Source organism: Gymnogyps californianus, chromosome 1, assembly GCF_018139145.2.
Source record: "Gymnogyps californianus isolate 813 chromosome 1, ASM1813914v2, whole genome shotgun sequence".
Lineage (NCBI taxonomy): Eukaryota > Metazoa > Chordata > Aves > Accipitriformes > Cathartidae > Gymnogyps > Gymnogyps californianus.
Window position 1 is genome coordinate 21,179,403 of NC_059471.1, and position 20,200 is coordinate 21,199,602.

The 20,200-nt window shown below is 39.0% G+C and overlaps 1 protein-coding gene across 4 annotated transcripts in view; it reads right to left on the minus strand.

Moving 5' to 3' along the window:
• The window catches only part of MIPEP (mitochondrial intermediate peptidase), a 659,177-nt gene that overhangs the window by 597,018 nt on the left and 41,959 nt on the right, over positions 1-20,200 (minus strand). For all 4 annotated transcript variants that reach the window (XR_007767749.1, XR_007767750.1, XM_050911826.1 and 1 more), the window contains exons 15-16: positions 16,399-16,473; positions 10,421-10,540 (exon numbers count right to left, since the gene is read on the minus strand). Coding sequence is in view for 2 of the 4 variants with exons in the window: in XM_050911826.1 (XP_050767783.1) it covers positions 10,421-10,540; positions 16,399-16,473 (195 nt within the window). In the remaining 2 variants the exon portion in view is untranslated. The remainder of the gene's footprint in view (positions 1-10,420; positions 10,541-16,398; positions 16,474-20,200) is intronic.

Genomic DNA, 20,200 nt, shown 5'->3' on the forward strand with positions numbered 1-20,200 from the left:
CTAAAGTATGTTTGAGTTTCATGGGGCTAACACTTGCAAAAAGAATTTCCTTAAAAGTGCTTCATATCTTATGATATCTGTAAACACTCTGCTGCTGTAGATAGCTGCCCAGTGAACAGTGTCGTATTACCACCGGAAAACAAATCTTCACAGTATTTGCTATCAGCATTTTCTTTATCATAAAATGAACTCAACTCCAGAAAGACAGAAACCTAAACAAACCTTGAAGGGTGACTTTAAGAGCTTTTGAAAGTCACAGCATCTACTTTAATACTGACCTCAGCAGGGCACCAATCCTTTTGAAATGGCTTTTAGCTATTAATTATTTATAGAACTATCACTTCCCCAGAGTTCACTGTGCACTCCTTTATTAATCTTTTCCTCAGACCCAGACTCTTCAACTTGGTTTTATAGTATACTTTTAAGAAGGCTCATATGAAAACTAATCCAGGGATTTGCACTTTGTGTAAACAACTTTGGTTTCCAACACAGCAAGGTAAAAAATTACTTTGAAGGGGTTACACAAACTTCAAGAGGTTGAGTAATGACAGATGACTTCATCTCTCTTCAAAACACTCCAAAGAGTGGAATATGAGCAACATCAGTGCCTCTTCAAGTAACTGAATGGAGAGAAAAAGTGTAAAAGCAATCTTCTATGAAGGCTCTCTGCCTTTACTATGAAATCTATGTCTCTGTGATCTACAACAGTGGTTTCTTTAAAAATCACTATAAGGGAGATCCTAGACCTACTGGGTGTCTGCTTCCCTCTTCAACAAACGAGGGAAAAGACTGACAAGACTTTAAAAGATTAGGTACTAACCATAATCACATTTGCTGTAAATTAAACCATTTCTTCCCCTCCTACTATCTGCTTACTCATAAGAAAAAATTTATCACAGTCTCAATTCCAATTACATTTTTTTTCATAAAGGTTTTCAATGCCAGAACATACTCATGTGTGCCCACATAATTTTCTCTTTGCTAGCCAAATAAACTCCATTTCCTCAACTTTCCTCATAGGTCATGTTTCCAAACCTATTATCTTTCCAAAACTGCTTCTCCTTATTTCTTCCAGTTTTTTAGGTAGGTAGACACCTACTACAGGACACAACACTACCCACTGCTAAGTCCCCAACAGCAAATACTAAAATATATACAAAAACCAGATACAATTTTCTTTAACAGCTTCCCATTAACAAAAGCATGCTCTTTTGGCATTTATTGTTCTTTAAATACTTATATATTTAATTGTTTTCCTAATGCAAACTAGAATAGAATATTTCACTTGGAAGGGACCTACAGTGATCATCTATTCCAACTGCCTGACCAATTCAGGGCTGACCAAAAGTTAAAGCATGTTATTAAGGGCATTGTCCAAATGCCTCTTAAACACTGACAGGCTTGGGGCGTTGACCACCTCTCTAGGAAGCCTGTTCCAGTGTTTGGCCACCCTCTTGGTAAAGAAATGCTTCCTAACGTCCAGTCTAAACCTCCCCTGATGCAGCTTTGAACCATTCCCATGTGTCCTGTCACTGGGTACCAGGGAGAAGAGATCAGCACCTCCCTCTCCACTTTGCCTCCTCAGGAAGCTGTAGAGAGCAATGAGGTCGCCCCTCAGCCTCCTTTTCTCCAAACTAGACAAGCCCAAAGTCCTTAGCCGATCCTCGTAGAACATGCCTTCCAGCCCTTTCACCAGCTTTGTTGTCCTCCTCTGGATGCATTTGAGTACCTTAATCTTCTTTTTAAATTGAGGGGTCCAGACCTGCACACAATATTCAAGGTAGAGGCCACACCAATGCTGAATACAGCGGGATAATCACCTCTTTTAACTGGCTGGTTATACTGTGTTTGATGCACCCCGGGATGCGGTTTGCCCTCTTGGCTGGCAGGGCATGCTGCTGACTCATATTGAGCCTGCTGTCGACCAGCACCCCCAGATCCCTTTCTGCAGGGCTGCTCTCCAGCCACTCCTCTCCCTATTTATACTTGTGCCTGGCATTACTCTGTCCTAGGTGCAGAATCCGGCATTTGGACTTGTTACGTTTCATCCCATTAGTTATAGCCCAATGCTCCAATCTATCTAGATCCCTCTGCAAGGCCTCCTGTCCATCAAGAGAGTCAACAGCACCTCCCTGCTTGGTATCATCAGCAAACTTGCTAATGGTGCATTCAACTCCTGCATCCAGATAATTGAGAAATATATTGAACAGAACTAGCCCTAGAATTGCACCCTGAGGAACACTGCTGGTGACTGGTCCCCAGCCAGATGTAGCCCCATTCACTACAACCCTTTGAGCTCTGCCCTTCAGCCAGTTCTTCAGCCAGTGCATTGTGAACCTGCTCATCCCACAGCTGGACAACTTGTCCAGAAGGATGCTGTGAGGGTCAGTATCAAAAGCCTTACTAAAATCCAGAAAAACTACATCCATCACCTTCCCTTCATCCACTAGGTGGGTGACCTTGTCATAGAAGGATATCAAATTAGTTAAACAGGACTTTCCTTTTGTGAACCCATCCTGATTGTGCCTGATGACTGCATTATTCTTTAAACACCCTTCAGCAGTACTCAGTGTAATCTTCTCCTTAATTTTTCCAGGCACTGAGGTTAGACGAACAGGTCTGTAGTTCCCTGGGTCTTCCCTTATGCCCTTTTTGTAAATTGAAACAACACTGGGTAGCTTCCAGTCATCGGGGACCTCCCCAGACTCTCAAGACCTTTGGTAGACGATAGAGAGGGGTCCTGCCATAACATCTGCTAGCTCCTTCAGAACTCTGGGATGAATCCCATCAGGCCCCACAGACTTGTGAACATTCAGCTGATACAGCTAGTCCCTTACAGTTTCGGTGTCCACAAATGGAAAGACGCTGTTCCCACACTCATGGTCCTCCAACTCAGGGGACTGGGCAGCCCAAGGTCTATCAGTATTATTAAAGACTGAGGCAAAAAACGCATTGAATGCCTCCACTTTTTCTTCATCCCTATTAGTCAGATGAGCATCTTCAACAAGTATTGGTCCAATGTTTTCTTTAGACCTCCTCTTGCTATTAACATACTGAAAAAAGCCCTTCTTGTTATCTGAAACAACACTGGCCAGTTTCAACTCTAATTGAGCTTTGGCCTTTTGTGTCTTCTCCCTGCATAAACGAACCAGAGCTCTGTACTCTTCCTGCAAAGCCTGACCTTGCTTCCAAAGATCATACAGTTTCTTTTTCCTCCTGAGCTCCACGAGGAGTTCCTTGTTCAGCCAAGCTGGTCTTCTGCCCTGCTTGCTTGACTTACAACACAATGATCCAACTGCTTTGGATCCAAATTCTCTGGATCATTTAAATTCTACTTTTCATTATTTCTGCAATCTTTGTCAACTGAAGGAGCTTCTATAAATATTATCAATAAATTCTCATCCAAATCATTAACAAAAATACAGAATTGCAGCAATTCCTGGACAGATTCCTGGTGACTTCCACTTAAAATGTCCCAGTCTGAAACTAAGCTTTCATCTGCTCTGTCAGCATGTTTTCTACATGTTCCCTCAGCCATAAGTCCACAGTTTGCTTGTAGAACTACGATTTGCAAGTGTCAGAAAGCTTGCTAAGTCTAGAGTTATGCTATCAACCACTTCCTTCCTATTCCTAAGGTCAATCAATTTCTTAAGAAGAAAAGTGGATTTTTCTATCTCAGATGGTTCTTAACAAAATCATCGTTATTTTGCTCACTTGATTGTTCTCAAGGTACTTATGAGCTGCTTAGTAATTGGTTCTACTACTTCTTGAGTGACAAAGTCTGAGCGATTAGTCTACAGTTCCCAAGTTCTCCTCCCTTCATAAGAGTAGTTATCCTAATAGCACTACCACTTTTTCATGAATTTGTGAGTGGTAATTCCTCCAGGTCAGTGACTGCTTTGACAAACTTAAATATTCTGACAACCTGACTACATCTAATCTAATTATTCTCTCTCTTTCATTCCTTAATCTCAGTTGTGTTTCTATCCATCTCAAAAATTATATGCATTACTTTCCTAATCAAAATTCACTTATTTTTTAAAAACCACAGAGGCAGAGGCATGGAATATTTCTGCTTTCTCTGATACTTGTTGTTGTTCTCTCCCCCACTCTCTTCTTATTTCTTCAGTAGTTATAGAACTTTATTACCTTCACTGCTTGCGTTTTGCAACTCAGCATTTCTAGCCTTTTTATTCTGAATTCTTGTATTCTTTTAGTAATTATCTCTACTCATATCATGATTTCTATTTTGCATGGTCTTAATAAAGTCTTTAAAGGGCTTGGTCCCTTATTAACAAATCTTTTTTGCATCAGGATAGTTTGTGTCTTTGGTTCAGTGTCTTTGGTTCAGTCTCTCTGTAACTACATAATGTCTTTTGAATCATCATACTTAGCTATTTTCCAGTTCCAGCAAATATCTGGCAGCTTTCCTCTTTCTGATGCATTGTTTTTAATAATTACTGATGTTTTTGGTTTTTAAGCTGCTCAAAACTTCCACAATTTTACTTTTGGCTCACTAGAGCTTATCTTGTCTTCTGTTTTTCACACTTTTATATGGCTTCTACTTTTCTAATAACCTCCTTTTCTCAGATATTCAAATGTACAGGCTTTTTCTCCCACTCAGTTCTTTTCAGCATCTTGTTGATTAACACCAATAAATTTTATTCTCTCATCCTCAACCCAGTATTGGTCATTTAAAAGCTCTTTGCCAACAGCACCAATTCTACCTTTCAGCTGTTCTTTTTAATTTCCTTTAACCTAGCTTTCAGTTTTGCTTAGGTTCTAAGGTTACATTAGTTTAACTTAATAAATCTAAGACAAATTTGGGAAGATTTTAGATAAAATAAACATGAAGTGAAATCACAGTTTAAAATTTAATAGGCAGCCACTATTTAGCCTTCCTTACCAATAATTTCAAGATTTATGTTCACCACTTGAGTAAAGTTTTCAGAATTCAAAACCACTTTTGCCTTCAGAGGTTAAGGGTTATCGCTTACTTATTTTAAGACAGCTGCCTCATCGCTTGCCCAGTCTGACTATTTATTCTTTTTATATGGCATTACTGATATTCACATGAAATGTTATACAGGACCAGAGTTATAACTACACATTAGTAGTCACTCCAAAGACCTAACAAGAAATCCTAAGAGAACAGATGCCACGACAACACAGATGGCAGATGCAATAGCAAGATATTTCACTCAAACTGCCAGCCAGCCCTCAGTAGGCTGAGGAATAGGCCTGTTAAAAACAATACTCTCCTCTTCACTGCAGCATCACCACTGTCCTGGTTTCAGCTAGGCCAGAGTTAATTTTCTTCCTAGTAGCTGGTATAGTGCAGTGTTTTGGATTTAGTAGGAAAATAATGTTGATAACACACTGATGTTTTTAGTTGTTGCTAAGTAGTGTTTACACTAAGTCAAGGATTTTTCAGCTTCTCATGGCCAGCCAGCAAGAAGAGGCTGGAGGGGCACAAGAAGTTGGAAGGGGACACAGCCAGGACAGCTGACCCAAACTGGCCAAAGAGCTATTCCATACCATATGACATCATGCCCAGTATATAAACTGGGGGCAGTTGGCTGGGAGGGGCGGATCGCGGCTCGGGAACTAACTGGCCATCAGTTGGTGAGTGGTGAGCAATTGCATTGTGCACCACTTGCTTTGTATAGTTCAATTCTTTTAGTATTACTATTGTCATATTATTATTATTATTATTATTATCATCATTATCATTATTTTTTTTCCTTCCTTTCTGTCCTATTAAACTGTCTTTATCTCAGCCCACGAGGTTTGTTTTTTTTTCTGATTCTCTCCCCCATCCCACTGGGTGGGGGGGAGTGAGCAAATGGCTGTGTGGTGCTTAGTTGCCAGCTGGGGTTAAACCACGACAACTACTGACAATGATCATGATCAGTACAAGACTGCGATACAGAACTTCAGAAACCACATTGTCTCCATTTTTGGTCTCTGGCTTACCCAACACAACTAAGCATGAGGTCAGGTCACCTTCAAACTCCTAAGAAAAGGCTCCTAAGAAGGAAAAAGAGGCATACAGCTGCTCTTTTGCCCTCAGGTGTTCTTCAACAAAATAAAAAGAGGGCTTGGGCACATGGTGACAATGTGTGATGCCAAAAATATTTTCTCTCTGCAGAGAAGCTAGTTCTTTCTGTCTAGTGACACCAACTCCTCTTCAGCCGACCAACCTCCCAGATGCCTTTACATGTGCCCTGTTAATGAAATCCTTGTGTTCTCAGCACCCATCCCAAGCCACATCTTCCTGTAGTGCCCGACAGCCTCCCTGAGCAAGCACTCCAAATGTTAAGTTGCATCTCATCCATTGATTTCCTTTGTCAGGAACGTGACAGACACAATCCCAGCAAGTTAAGACAAGGACCTAGGTGGAGCCTTCCAAGGTCAGGATCCTGTCTGGGCAGAGTCCCCCCAGCTGCAGGAAGAAGAAAGACTAACCACCACACTGGTGAAACACCATTTTTCATACACTTCTTCCCTCTAGGGTCTCTCTAACAATACCTGCCTTGTTTTCTGTTGGCAAACTTGGCTGGCTAACATATTTGGTCTCACAGGTGTTTTGGTGTCTTCAATCACTAGCAACCATAGGCCATTAAGAAGTTCTCATGCTGCCAAAGAAACCTGCACTCTGGACAAAAGTATATAAGCATAATTAAGCCTGTAACCTGATGTAAATGTTAGGCCACCAGTAGAGGTGGTCCTTCTGAACTAATATGTGCTTAACATGCTAGAGCAAAAAGGTATATAGCAAATTATTTAGTGTTCCAAAAAATATCAAAAGGCTCCCTACATACCAACATGTTCCCTCCTATCAAATGTAATTATAATGATGTGTTAATTCCAACATTGCACTTTGTATTCAAGTACCACACAAGAAATTCTTCCGTTTCTGGAAGAAAAGCTTACCAGAAGACCATGTAATTTAAAAAAATGCAAAAGGGACTATTTGGCAGCAATCTAAAAAAGAACCCAGATTCGCTGTGCCTCACTCTTCAAAACCATTTTTCCTCACAGTCACAAGTCAAACCAGCATCTCCCACCAAACTTCCAGATTAGAATGAAGAAAGATTACTGTGACAGAGAGACAATTAATATGTAAGTCCATAATAATTTTCTGAAAATAAGAATCAATAATTCAAACGAATTCAATATTTCACAAAAGAAAATCAGGTATGATGATTTGGGCAGCTGGTCTGTATTGTAAAACCACTTCATTATTGGGAGCTCTTTCCTGTAACTGCAGAAGGCTGCAATCTCCACTATCACTGCAGAGCCTGTTTACCCTGTGTCTTATTTTTTGTTACGATATTGAACTGAAACCCACAGCAGGAGATAGGAATTATTATGCTTGGCGCAGGACTAACAATGGCATAGCATTAAGTTTTGATGACTGTCTCAAAGGAAAGTAGTTTTCAAGTCTGAACTTGGGGGACAGGCAGGGGACTAAGCAACAGATCACGGGGAGAAACTTTGATCATGTCTCAGGTTGATCAAAGGGTCACCTGATACTTTTTTAAAAGTTTCTCTGGGCATCCTGGAGACAAAGGTAGAAGGGACCAGGGGAGATACTCTAAAAGCAGACAGTGTTATCAATTGCAAGGCAGGCCATAGTAAATGGAAGCTGGCTTCACAAGAGATGAGAAATAAGCTATGATTTGAAGAAAAGTTTGGAGCAAAAGCAGAGTACTGAATTTCCCACAGTGCACAGATTTTGACACCAATTACATTCAGGAAGAAATGGCAGGAAAATGTGTGGTCATTATTATTTGGTTTATCTTGCTTTCTTAGAATAGTCAAAAGGAAGACTGTTTGCTTTTTAAAGGCATCACAAGGACTCAAGAACCCAGCCTGCGCAAAATTTCTATTCATTTTCCAAGCTCAGTAACACAAATCTCCTCTGGCAACAAAACTGCCAGACACTACAAAAACAGGCAGATACACTTCCTTGCCCCCTGCCTGGCAGTTGTCAGCTTCTGGATTCAGTAATAGAGCAAAGAAATCCCAGTGGAATTTCATCCTCCAGGAGCCAGCAGCAAACCCTGTGTACTTTTGAACAGATAAGCAATGGCCAGCCAGAAATCGAGATTTGCATTCTTCAGGAAAACAGTGTCTCATGGAGTGCTGTTTCTCTGTGCTTCCGTCTGTCTCCAGTCTGCTCCATTCTTCCTTTCTACCTTGCATGTGGCACTAGCTTCTGTGACCATCTGTGTCAATGCAGCCAATGGAAATACTACTGCATGCAGTGCCAACTGCCCCAATGCCTGTAAAGCCTATTTGAATGGCAAATACAGGCTTCGACAGGGGTTTTTCCCCACTCTCTCTCCTGCTGTTGGCACATAAGACATGGTATTTGCTGAGGATGATGCTTTGGTTTACCTTAAAATAGGTATCACCACATAGGTACAGCAGCATTTACTTATTAGGTGTAGTTATGTGCCTCATTTTGAAAGTACTATAACAAAAAGATGCATACAAATTGTCCTATTATCTAAGCCGTGCCTCAGAAAGACAGAAATTCATCTGCTGAAGATATATGCTGTAGCTTTACTTCAGAAAATGAGTCTGCACAATGAGATTGAAGCTCAAGTACATTCAGAGGATATTTACTAAGTTTACTTGCCTATCAAGAGCAGTAAGAGGGAATTAAGGTTTATAAGGAGGAGATAATAATGGATGCTTGTGCAGCCCTGACAGACAATGCGACTACAGAAAATCACATTAATGCATTTAAGATCTTCACTAAGGAAGAATTACTTTTACCCAACACCACTAACTTAAGATATACAAGCCTGACTTAGCAATTCATAATTGAATCTAAACCTAGAGAGCAGATAAAATTCAAATAATCAAAATACTTTGTTTTCTCTGCCAGCCATGTATGTACCTAGCCAAATGACAGATGAAAATAAAAGCTGGTCTCTCTTACTGTATTTCAATGTCTAGCTCTGAAATTAAATGAAAGGAAGGAATATACTCTCTTCACTTACAAAAAAAAAACGTGTTACTTTCAAGACATTTATTTTTTTTTATCTGGACTACAAATTAAACTGAAAACATCTTAAGTTTGGAAGAAAGAGCAGCAAAGGACAGCAAGCCAAATTACAGATGTTAATTACTCTACAGAGCGCTAACGTTCTTCTAATGTAATTTTTCACTAAGTTTTACTGAAATTTAAATTGTATTACAGTTCTTGACTAGACACACTAATTCTACATTCAATAAATGTAAAGAACATAGACTTTCTGACAATTCAAAAGTTCACAGTACATTTTGCTGGGATAATGTTCCAGGCCAAAACTTGCTGTCTCTCTTCATATTGAGGCTATGCTCATTAGAAGATGTTACACTCTTTTGAAGGTAACAGCTAAATAAAAAATATTTTAAATGGAACAAAAAACGCAGGCTAACTTTCAAAGCAGGGAACTATGCTGTTCACTGGATAACTAACACCTGTGGAGGAACAGTGTAAAACAACACTTATAAAAATGCTAAGAAGTCAGACGTGGTAATCTGAAGACATCTTGCTTCCACTTCTCTGACTTTGCCAGGCCAGCAGAGGCAGTACAATTTCGACGAGGAAAGGGCTGAAGCATGGATCTCCAAATACCCTTTTCAGAGGATGAAAGTCACATTTTTGCTACAGAGAAAAGTACATTTCCTGAGAAGCAGAAAGCAGAGAAAGGATCTGGGTATTCTGACTAAAGTGTCAAACAGTGATTCGGGCCATGCTCCGGCTGGGAATTCAGCTCCAGACAGCCCAGGAAATCCCGTGACTATCAGCTATGCAAACTGCACCTTTGGATGTTACATGAAGCACAGAACAAATGCACGATTAGTCATGATGAAGATCAAAATTACGTAGCTCAGCAGAACTCAAGGCTTTAACACTTTCAGATACCACATGAAAGGATAAATAAGCAACATGCCAAAGGTCACAGCAATACAGTGAGAAAAACTCACTTCCAAGTCCTACTTCACACTGACTTGCTCTCACATGCTGACACTGACAGTATACAAACACCAACATGCAGGACAGTGTTTTGTTGCCTTTTACAAATAGTCCTTTGCAAAGCTAGAATAAACCCTCTTTCCAATGTATTGTTTCCAGTGCCTTCCTTAATAAACAAATAAAAGAAAAAGTAATCAAGTTAAGCATGACAAGACTACACCTGTACAAAAACAGGTACATTAATTAAATTCTGATTGTTAGCTGAAAATTTCCAACACCCTACTCTCTGGATAAAGTGGCTGAAAGAAAGAAAACTCTTTCAACATAACAATACAACAATAAGCATATGAGTGTGCGGGGCAAGGGGCAGGGAGAGGTAGGGGTATTAACATGCTGTCCAAGAGAAGGTGTAGCTTATACAGTCAGTAAGTTTCTACTCACCGTATTAGGTACATATGGCAATCCATAAACTTTCTCCTGCGTTTCCTTTAAAATTTCTGTGGTTGACTTTTTTAGAGGATGTTTCCCATGGTAGATTTGGTCTAAGGCAGCATAAAATACCTGAAGAGATAAAATAGATGTTTGTCTTTGGCACATGGCATTGGCATTTGACAACCAAAAAAGACAAATAGAAAAGAACGGGAGAGAGAGAACAGGGAGAGGGAAGAGTTTATATATGGTTTTGTAAATCTTCTATTTTTAGTATAACATACAAGCAGAGAAACAGATTTTTGGAGCGCACCAACCACCACCATCATGACCTATCATAAATCTGTGTTTAGGTCACCGAGAACACTGGCAGTACTAAATTGCCTGCATTTTTAAATAAAATTAAGACCTGTCCCTAAAGCCCTCCAGCGATTCCCCTTTTCAAAAAGAATATTTTTAAATAATTTTAAAGAATATTAAATAAATTTAAGAAAAATACTTAAAGTTATTTGAGTGGACACAGCAAAATAAGCTATTCCAAGATGCGTGCATGCAGCCATGAGAACACATCATACCTGTGCGGGCAAGTTACGGCCCAGGCAGTGAACATAAGAAGCTGCACACAGAGCTGCTGATGCCCCTGAATTTCTGCTAGAGCACTCGAACAGTGTAGTACTCAGGCAGATGCTTCCTTTACTTTAGCTCTCACAATCAGAGCAATAAATTGCTGCAGTGTAAGCTTAGCCTGAGATCACACTGCACCAGGAGGGTACTTTGCCAGAGGTAAGAGCTGGTTCCTAGGCAATTTTTGTGCAGAAGCATGTGAACTATGGCAGAACACAGGTGCATGACTAAACTACTGAGGTGTTTGGAGATCAGGAAAGCAGCACCAATAAAAAGACTTTTCAAGCAAAGATACCAAAGCAGAGTATCTGGCACTTTAACAGCAAACATGAAATAGGCATGGATAGAAGACAGTGCCAAGGCTCAGTGTGTGCCATCACTGAAAAAAACTGCAGCACTTATTTTTTTTTAATATGAAGACTTCCTATTCTGTGAAGTTCAGGAAAGACAGAAGAAGAGGACACCCACTGCTGTGCAACACAAGATATTTTTGAGAAGCCTGGTGGATCCAGATATTTAAGCCAAAGAGTTCAGGTCAGGCCATCCTGTGGCAGGCACACTTCATAGGAAAACTGACAGTAGGGAGCCTCAAAAAGCTTTTGTGCAAGGGATGAAGCAAATGATTAGGCCAGAGATTCAGGCCCAGTCACACTCCCAGGGACACTGCAATACCATTCCCAATGAGATAAACACACTGTTTTAGGAATTATAACCACGAAATACAGAAACTTTATGGAGAAAAGGTTGTTTGGAGGCATTCTCCATCCATGGAGAATGGATGTTTTATACAATCTGAATAACACAACCCCCTCAACCTGTGAAAAGATTCTTTATTATGAAATTTGGGTACAAAACCATTCTGAACTCTTTAATAATTTATCAGAATTCAGCTTTTATTTTATTTGGGCTGGATACAACACATACTTTCACCAAAATTGTGACTGTTTCTAAAGGACCATATTCCTTTTGTTTGAATAAGCTGCCTTCTAACATACAGAATCCTGATAAATCCTTTGACAGTGTTTGTTGACCAATGATAAATGCGAAAATCGATTTTTTTCAAGAAAAACTGAGGGTTATAAGGAGGAGGGTGAAGAAGCCATGACTTGTAGGAGCTATTCCTGAATTTCCTGCTTGCTTCCTACACGGCTAATGAGGAGAAAAGAGGTCAGTAAGACCTAAACTTGCACAATCGGCCATTAATGACATTGCAAGTTTTGTGTCCCAGATAGCAACACTGAACAAGAAATGCAAGCACTTAACATCACCCATCTACAAACCCAGAGCAGGCAGCAAATATCTGTTCAGAGGAGAACTCCATGAAGACACTGCACCAAATGGCAAACAATGAGTGCTTTATTTTTTAAAACCAAACTTTGCAGGGGTATTTTAAATTTTCCATCATTACACTGATAACATGAAAAACTAAAAATCTAAAGAAAAACTCATACTAGATTGTAAAAACTACAGTATTTTTTCCTCTTATCTTCAAAGAGAAAGAGGCTTCGCAATGCCTTTGCTTGTACTTTCCATCCTCTGAGCTGGTCTCTAGAATCCCGGTTCATTTTTTAACAAAGTTTAACAAAAGCTACAGCATTTATGGTAGCAAGAGTGACTGAGAATATGACCAACAGTAAGTACGATGAATAGATCTGAAAATTACCTGTTTTAACAGTTATAGAAAACTCACTTTCTCCTGTCACCCTAGGCCTTTGTGACTCTGCAGGAGTCACTTCACACTGACTTCCCTCTCCTCTCCAAAAAACCCAAACTAAACAGGAGGATCTTCAGCATCCGACAATAGACTTGAGCATCCTGCTTCACCCCAGCCTTGATTCTCTTTTTTCTATCTCCCAGCTTTGTTAGGACCTGTTTGCAGTTGCTCTTCAGTGTTCCACACAAGATGGAGCAGACTGCACTGCAGTGGACCTTCTCTAAAGTAAAATTTGGAGTCAAGTAGTTTGTGGTCAGGGAGCTGGAGGAAAAGCTCAACTCACAGCTAGGCAGTGGGGAAATAGCTGAAGGCCAGTGAAATGGACTGCCTAAAGAACAACGTGGTGATACGGAAATGAGTCACTGAAGCCAGCTATAAGCTTTCCCCCAATCCTGGCACATGTAAAGCGTGGGAAGAAAGCTATGAGCCAGGCCACCTGGACAGCATAGTTAAACAAAAAAATCCACCCCTGAAAATAAACTCGGATGGACTTTATAGCCATAAGCATTCCCATCTACAAACCACAGTTCTGTGTGTTTACACAGGCCTTTGAAATGGGAAAAGGAGACACATCCCAGGACCACAGGATTTTAGGTGATACTGCTGAGGAGCATGCTAACACTTAATGTTAAGCAGTAGCTAGAAGACGATTTCTAATTTCAATAAAACACATTTCCCAAAAGACCTAGAAATATAAAAAGGCCATCAAATAGTTATCTGTCTTCATACTGTCCCTCTGTTTTGCACTGACATTGGTATTTATTAGTTTCACTTGATTCCAGTTCTTTCTAGCTCCTTGTCTGCTTAATAGCATTAATATGTAAACAGTTATACATTTTCCAGTGAAGTTACTACTGACTGAAAGACTCTGGGACTCAATCTGCATGGCAAAAGCCTTATGAGAAGATGCATGGATTCTCCTATCTTTCCTCTTGAGTACCTGATTACATGAGCTGGAAGAAAATGCAAAGGTATTATAGTTACGATGAAAAAACAGCATAATTTCTTATTTTCACATGCCAATAGACTTATTTACTGAACAGACCACAAAAGAACCTTTAGGCATTTTCCCCACTGCTGGAAAATTTGTAAGCATTTTTCTTTCTTTTAAAGGTCAAATAAGGCTTACATAGCATCTAGTCGTCAATATAGAATATACTCTTTGCAAAGTCTGAAGGAAAGGCATTAGAGGTCATCATTCACAGTTTTTTCAGGTATATACATTAGTAGTACATACATACTTCGGCATCTGCAGATTGAAATATATGTTTTTCTTCAATGAATTATTATACTTTTAAATCTGCATGAGTAACAATACACACTTCTACAAAGGAATGTATGAACTTTATATTTGCCATGCAGTCAACTCCTCTGGGACATTTTTTCTGAATTAATAAACAGAACGGCTCTGCTAGTCTGTTTCTTTGAAATGAGTGCATACTTCTGTGGGTATTACATTTGGAATCTCCAAAAACATGGTGCTGAAAGTAGGAAATGAATAATATTATTCAGTGTGGCATTGTGGTCATTTGGCAAGGGTTGAGACTGGTTGAACATTAGTTACACAAGAGAAATTTGAGGGCAAGCAGCCTGCTTAATCACTGCATCATTGCCAGCACCAGTCAATCATTAGGCGCCCAGAGGAATTTGAGCCCACCAGAGGTGGGTGTTCTTTCCCCAGTTCTAAAGCTATGGGGTCTGGAGTCACTCCGGGACAGACCCTACAGAGACCCCAGGAGCAGCTGAGGGCCAACAGCAGCAGGAGGACTGCACAGCCCATCCCATGGGACTGATGCAATGACCCCTCCTTGACTTACTTCTGGAGCACGCCATCTCCCCCGCAACAGGACAGGGAAGCCATGTCACTTGTTAATATATCTATGACTTAAAGTGCTCTTGGTATCCAGCCCATTTAGGCCCCACACTGTCAATTTGGTCTCAAACCTTGACAAGATTATAGCAAATACATATTAAAAGCTGAAAGGAAATCTGTCAGATCTATATATAGCTGTTATGGACACACTAGAAAAGAATGGGTGCATGTGAAAGCACTTGATCATCACTTTGGTGGTTACTAGCCTGTACATTGGCAAATTATTCTGTGTTGGCATACTTCATGAATAGAAGTCCACCACTAAGGTTTCTCAGTATAAATTTTACTTCAATCCAGAGTTGGTTTTTTCCCAAAAAACCCTCCTATACGAATTAATTATATTCTTGCCCACATTCTTTCTGGATTCTCAGCTATCTCTATATGAGAATCTTTCAGAGCCAGGAGTCTTTCAAAATCAGACCTGCAGAGAAGGTGCAGTTATTTTCAAGTCACAGAGGTGTAGCCACATGTAGCACCCTCCTTGTTCACACCTGCACAGCCAACACTGGCCACTGACAGCCAGCGCTGCACTGAAAGCATAACTCAAAAATCCGTTAAGTTTAACCAATGAAAAATATATGTATACACTGAAAATAGTATTAAGTCTGGTTTTGATTAGTGTAATTGACACGTATACATTTACAGGTCCACACCCCAGTATTCTGATGAGTTTTAAATCACCATAAATAACCGCACAGAGCAAACTGCAAATATTTAACTAAGTTTTTCTTTAAAAGCAACTTCAGTTAACCAGCACAACCCATGTTTGTAGACAGGTTGCAATCATTTGGGTACTTTTCAAAGCAAAGAATTACAAAGATCTGATCTTTAAATCTGTTTCTTTCCCCACCTCAAAAATAATGACTACCCTTTATTAAGGTACTAGCAGAGTTATTTCACCTAAACACTAGGTCAACTGTAAAAAGAAAAAGTATATGCTTCTGGCTTAAGGCAAAACAAAGAAGAAAATGAAATCACAAAAATCATACAGCAGAAGCTTGTAGCATATTAAATGCAGCCAAACTGTCACTGTAAAAAAAGTTGGCTAGATGCTAATGCTACTGTTCACATCTGAGAACTCCTGTTGCAGGACTGAAAAAACCTAAATACCCATTTTAGATAGAACCCTAATTTCCTTTACTTCCTTTGAAGAAAAGCAACACTGATAGTTTGTTTATGAGAATGACTGATCAATCACATCTACCCACAAAAAATAAAGGTTTATGAATTTAATTACTGCTCCTAACACTGTGAGAGAGAAGTCTTACAGCCTTATAGCTCAGCCATCAATTTTGATGGCAGTAACAAGTACTGGAGCTGCAGAAGACAAGGAGCTCAAATCACATTCTAGTAAATAAACGAGCTGGTTTGATTTTACTAAGGCGGCCGGTATCTCTCAGTCCTGCTACACTTTCATGATCCAAAGGTACACAATACTTCCTCTACTGCAAGTTCTCCTTAAATGATTCTGTTAATTTTAAGAACTCAATCTTAAACCACATTTGGGAATTCTGATAATCTAACCATTTTCAAAAGCTGTGGTTTTCATGGTATTTCCTAAATCATGAGATTTAGACATTTAGCTTTAAGCAGACAGCACAGAATACATTCACAAAAACAAACATGAAAATTAATACAAAAATGAATTAATTTTCACTAATTTGCATATAGTTAGATAATGTGTCTACATTAAAACAAAAATCTGGTAAAATTACAAGAATTAAAATACGTTCTGTAAGTTCTGGATAGAAAGTAGAGACTAGAATGCAAAGAACATACCTGGAGTTGCATATCAGCTGCAGCACACACCTTTTTGGACTCACATAGTCTTGACACCATGTTTTTTGGTAGTGGCTTGAATAAAAAAAAAAAGTCAGAACATATTTAGAATTGTTGTATATTTGTAAATAGTATGCTTACTACTAGAAGAGGCTGAAGACGGAAAAAAAAAAAAAAGACTCCTGGTGGTAATAAAAAATATTGGAAGCGCTTTGCATTGAGGAAGGAAATCTCATTTGCTAAACAAAGCATTAAATGGGCAATTAAGAGATCAGCAGTAATTTACATAACAATCAAGAAATCATTGTGTCTCAGTGTTTGTTTTTCTATAAATTGATCCTATGTTCCCTTATATGCCTGTTAAAAATATTATGACTATCTTTATAGATAAAGAACAGATGGTGCAGTTAAAGTCATCCCAGGTCATCCTGACTAATCTTCAAAAGCAGATATTATAATGGATTCTCCTGTTGGTCTTTGAGCATAGTTCACTTAGATTTACACGGAGGCCCATATAACTCACATTGAGCTGGTTTTTCATAACTTCAACTGGGACAGCATCAGGCCTTCTACCCTAACCCACATAAAAATGTTTGGTCATACTGAACAGTAAATAGCTACCCTTTGAAATTTTTAACAAAGTCAAACTTATTCCACATTGATGACAATAAAATTATCCATGCCACCACAGGCTGAAAGTCAGAGGCATTTTTCAAGTCATTAAGCAAGCTCTTTTTGACTTTCTATCCAGACGTCTACAAGTATATCCAAAGACTTTTTAACGCCAGATTTTTAAGAATATCTGTATATGAATGCTTGACCTTATACTTCTTCCACTGCTTCCTGAAGCTTTTCAATAGATGTTTTTCCTTGTAAGCATATTCTTTTTTTTTGCTAGCAGTTTTATTAACTGAACACAGTAAACATGGTTAAAATAACTGGGTTCTTGCTAAAACATTAAGAAAGTTACTACAAGTTGTACAATGTAATACAGATGTTTGGTATTACACTGAACTCTAAAAGCATACCTACACTTTTACAGTGTGTTGAATTGTTTAAGAAATAATACATGAAAGTCTACAGATCCTGATGGCAGAGCCGTATGTTTAGATTCTGTGCAAATGATATGACTTTAAGACAAACAACGTTAATGTTCACAGAATAAAAACCCAAGTTACACATAAGTGAGGAAAATGTTATCAATTAACTCTGTGGAATCTGGAAGTTAAAGCAGGTAAGAAAAACTCTCAAGTTGCACAGCTGTTTTATGCAGTAGCTTGCCAAAGCTTGTAACCTCTTCTCCAAGACAAATGTTAGCTGGGTCAAGAATGGGATAGAACAACACCCACTATTTTGCCTGTCATAAATGTGCACAGCTGCTAAATTTCAACACAGAAAAATGAACCAATGAACATGAAGTCTGTCCTACAGCATATCCTTGTTAGGCCAGTATTTACCCTTCCCAAACACAAAAATTCTGTTTCAAATTACATGATGATTTTGGACTACTAGAGTAAGAGTAAATGGGCAGTCATCCATAGTAATAAAGATGTTAGTAGCTGACTACCTTGAGGTTCCACACTGGATTTAGTATTGTTCAAAATACTACTTAATTATGCCGAAAAGTTATTAAGGCAAGAAGCAAAGTAGAAAAAAATTACAAATGGTAAAAAGTATTTTGGTTGGACAATTTTTCTCCTGGCTCTACGAACATTTCTTGTCTCATCCTCTTACACACAGTGAGGCATGCACTTCAATGACTTTTCATCCTGGAACTACAGCACATGTGGGTTTGCAATAACACGGTTTCAGTTGTTATGCAAGAAACCCTTGTGTAAGGAAACCTATAGAATTTTGAACAGATTTTGTTATTAAGCACTAAACCTATCAGCAAGTTTGGGCAGCTTTTTGGAGGCTTTCATTTCCTAGTGAAGTAGTGCAGTATGGAATTAAACAAAACTGATTTCTTCTAGGGGCACCTGTATTTTGGATACAGTAAAGTATGAGAAAACTGGATGGGAATTCTTAAATTGTAATTTGTCAGTGTTAAAAAAGCTGAACATCCAGAAGCTTGGCAACAGCAAATATGTATATTTTACACAGTTACAATTTAAGAGTGTTAAAGCCAAGAGCACTCCTACCAGTAAGGTCAAACTAGCTCTTTCAACATAATGGATTTTCAATTTTATATTTCGGCTATATTAAATGATGGTAAGGAAGTTAAGCACACAGGCTTTCAGCTGGTACATAAAACAAATAGAACAAAAGGCACTAAGACTTTTCTAATTGGCATTTTGGTAAATCACAGTCCCACAGATCCTCAACTGAATTGGGAAATCCAAGTTTGCAGCTCACTGGGGCACAGAGCAGCAAGGTTCGGCGATGCAGACAGACTTTGTACGCTCCCTGGGAGAGCTGGTCACATCCAGCCCTGCCCAAGAAACAACTGAGGCAGGTCTAATTCTCAGTTCAGAGCTAAGCATTTCTTACAGACTCCCCACCCAAGAGAGTCTTGCCTTCTTTTGACTGTATGGCAAATAGCTGACCTCAGGCCAGAGAAGACTGCTGAAAAGGCAGCCTCTGCATTCACCCGTTTCTTCCTTATGTTCTGCTACAAGCATCTATCCTATTCTAAATCGAACTCCTGAGAGCAGACACAGAATGATCGTTAATAATGCACTAAAATCTCTTTGCACAGGAGATGGGTTAGCACCACCTTCTAGAGACCAAGTAAAATGCAGGTAACACCAAGAGCCTCCAAGAAAATCTTTTTATCTTTTTTGCAGCCATTTGAATAGCAAACAAAAAATGTACATCTACTCTGCCCTGAAGATGTAGCTCTATTGTTTGAGCAGATTAAAATCAACAGGAAATTACAAACCATTCTTATGACAATACCTATTGACAAAAAGGCACAGGAGAAAGAGATAAATGTTCTTTTGTTTAAATCTCAGTGCTACTGATCTGGCTCAAAGATTGTGTTGTGATGATAATTCACAAGCCAAGCAGAATTTGGCACCAGAAAAAAACTTTGCTAAAATTAGATTAAATTGAAAGAATGATAAAAAGGAGATCACTTATTTTTCCCAAAGCGCTTTTGGGATTTTAAAACTTAACATTTCAGGGAACTAAAATCAGACTCCACAGCGTTTTTCAAAGATCACCACTCCTCTCTAAAGTTTGTTTCTGTGAATGTCAGGCATACAGATAGGTTGAGGTCTTGAATGTACTGAGGAAGATGTACTGTTTCAAGCAATAGAAACTACTTCTCCTTGCTCCATTACAATCTCATACAGCCCCTTAATAAGCAGCTGAACGAAGAAAAAAAATACATCAGCATGATTATTTTACTTATCCTGAAAGATGAGCTCCCCGATAAAACCAGAAGCAAACTGTCATCCTCCTTCTAAAAGAAAGACTTCACAGAGCTTTGGCTAAAACTATGTTAATTGAATAACCATTCCATTTTTTAAATTTAAACACTACATGCTTTACTCGGGTTCCACTTTTCCATCCTTCTATATTAAGTAACTTTAAGATCTTGGCATGAATTTTTCAGCATGTTTGCCATGGTGGCTAAAAGAATAGAATTCCCTGTGTCCCAAAGCACACTTAACTCCTTACTGCCATGTAGTAACCGTGACACATTATGACTGTTTACTATCTGTGGGCTTATTCATGTAATCATGCTAATACAATACTGCCTTTGTAATTCGCTCTCTGTGAAAAATGAAATCAGTTCAAATTTGAACAGTTGAAATACTGGCCTTTGTTCAAGAGAGCCTCCAAAGACACAAAAGCT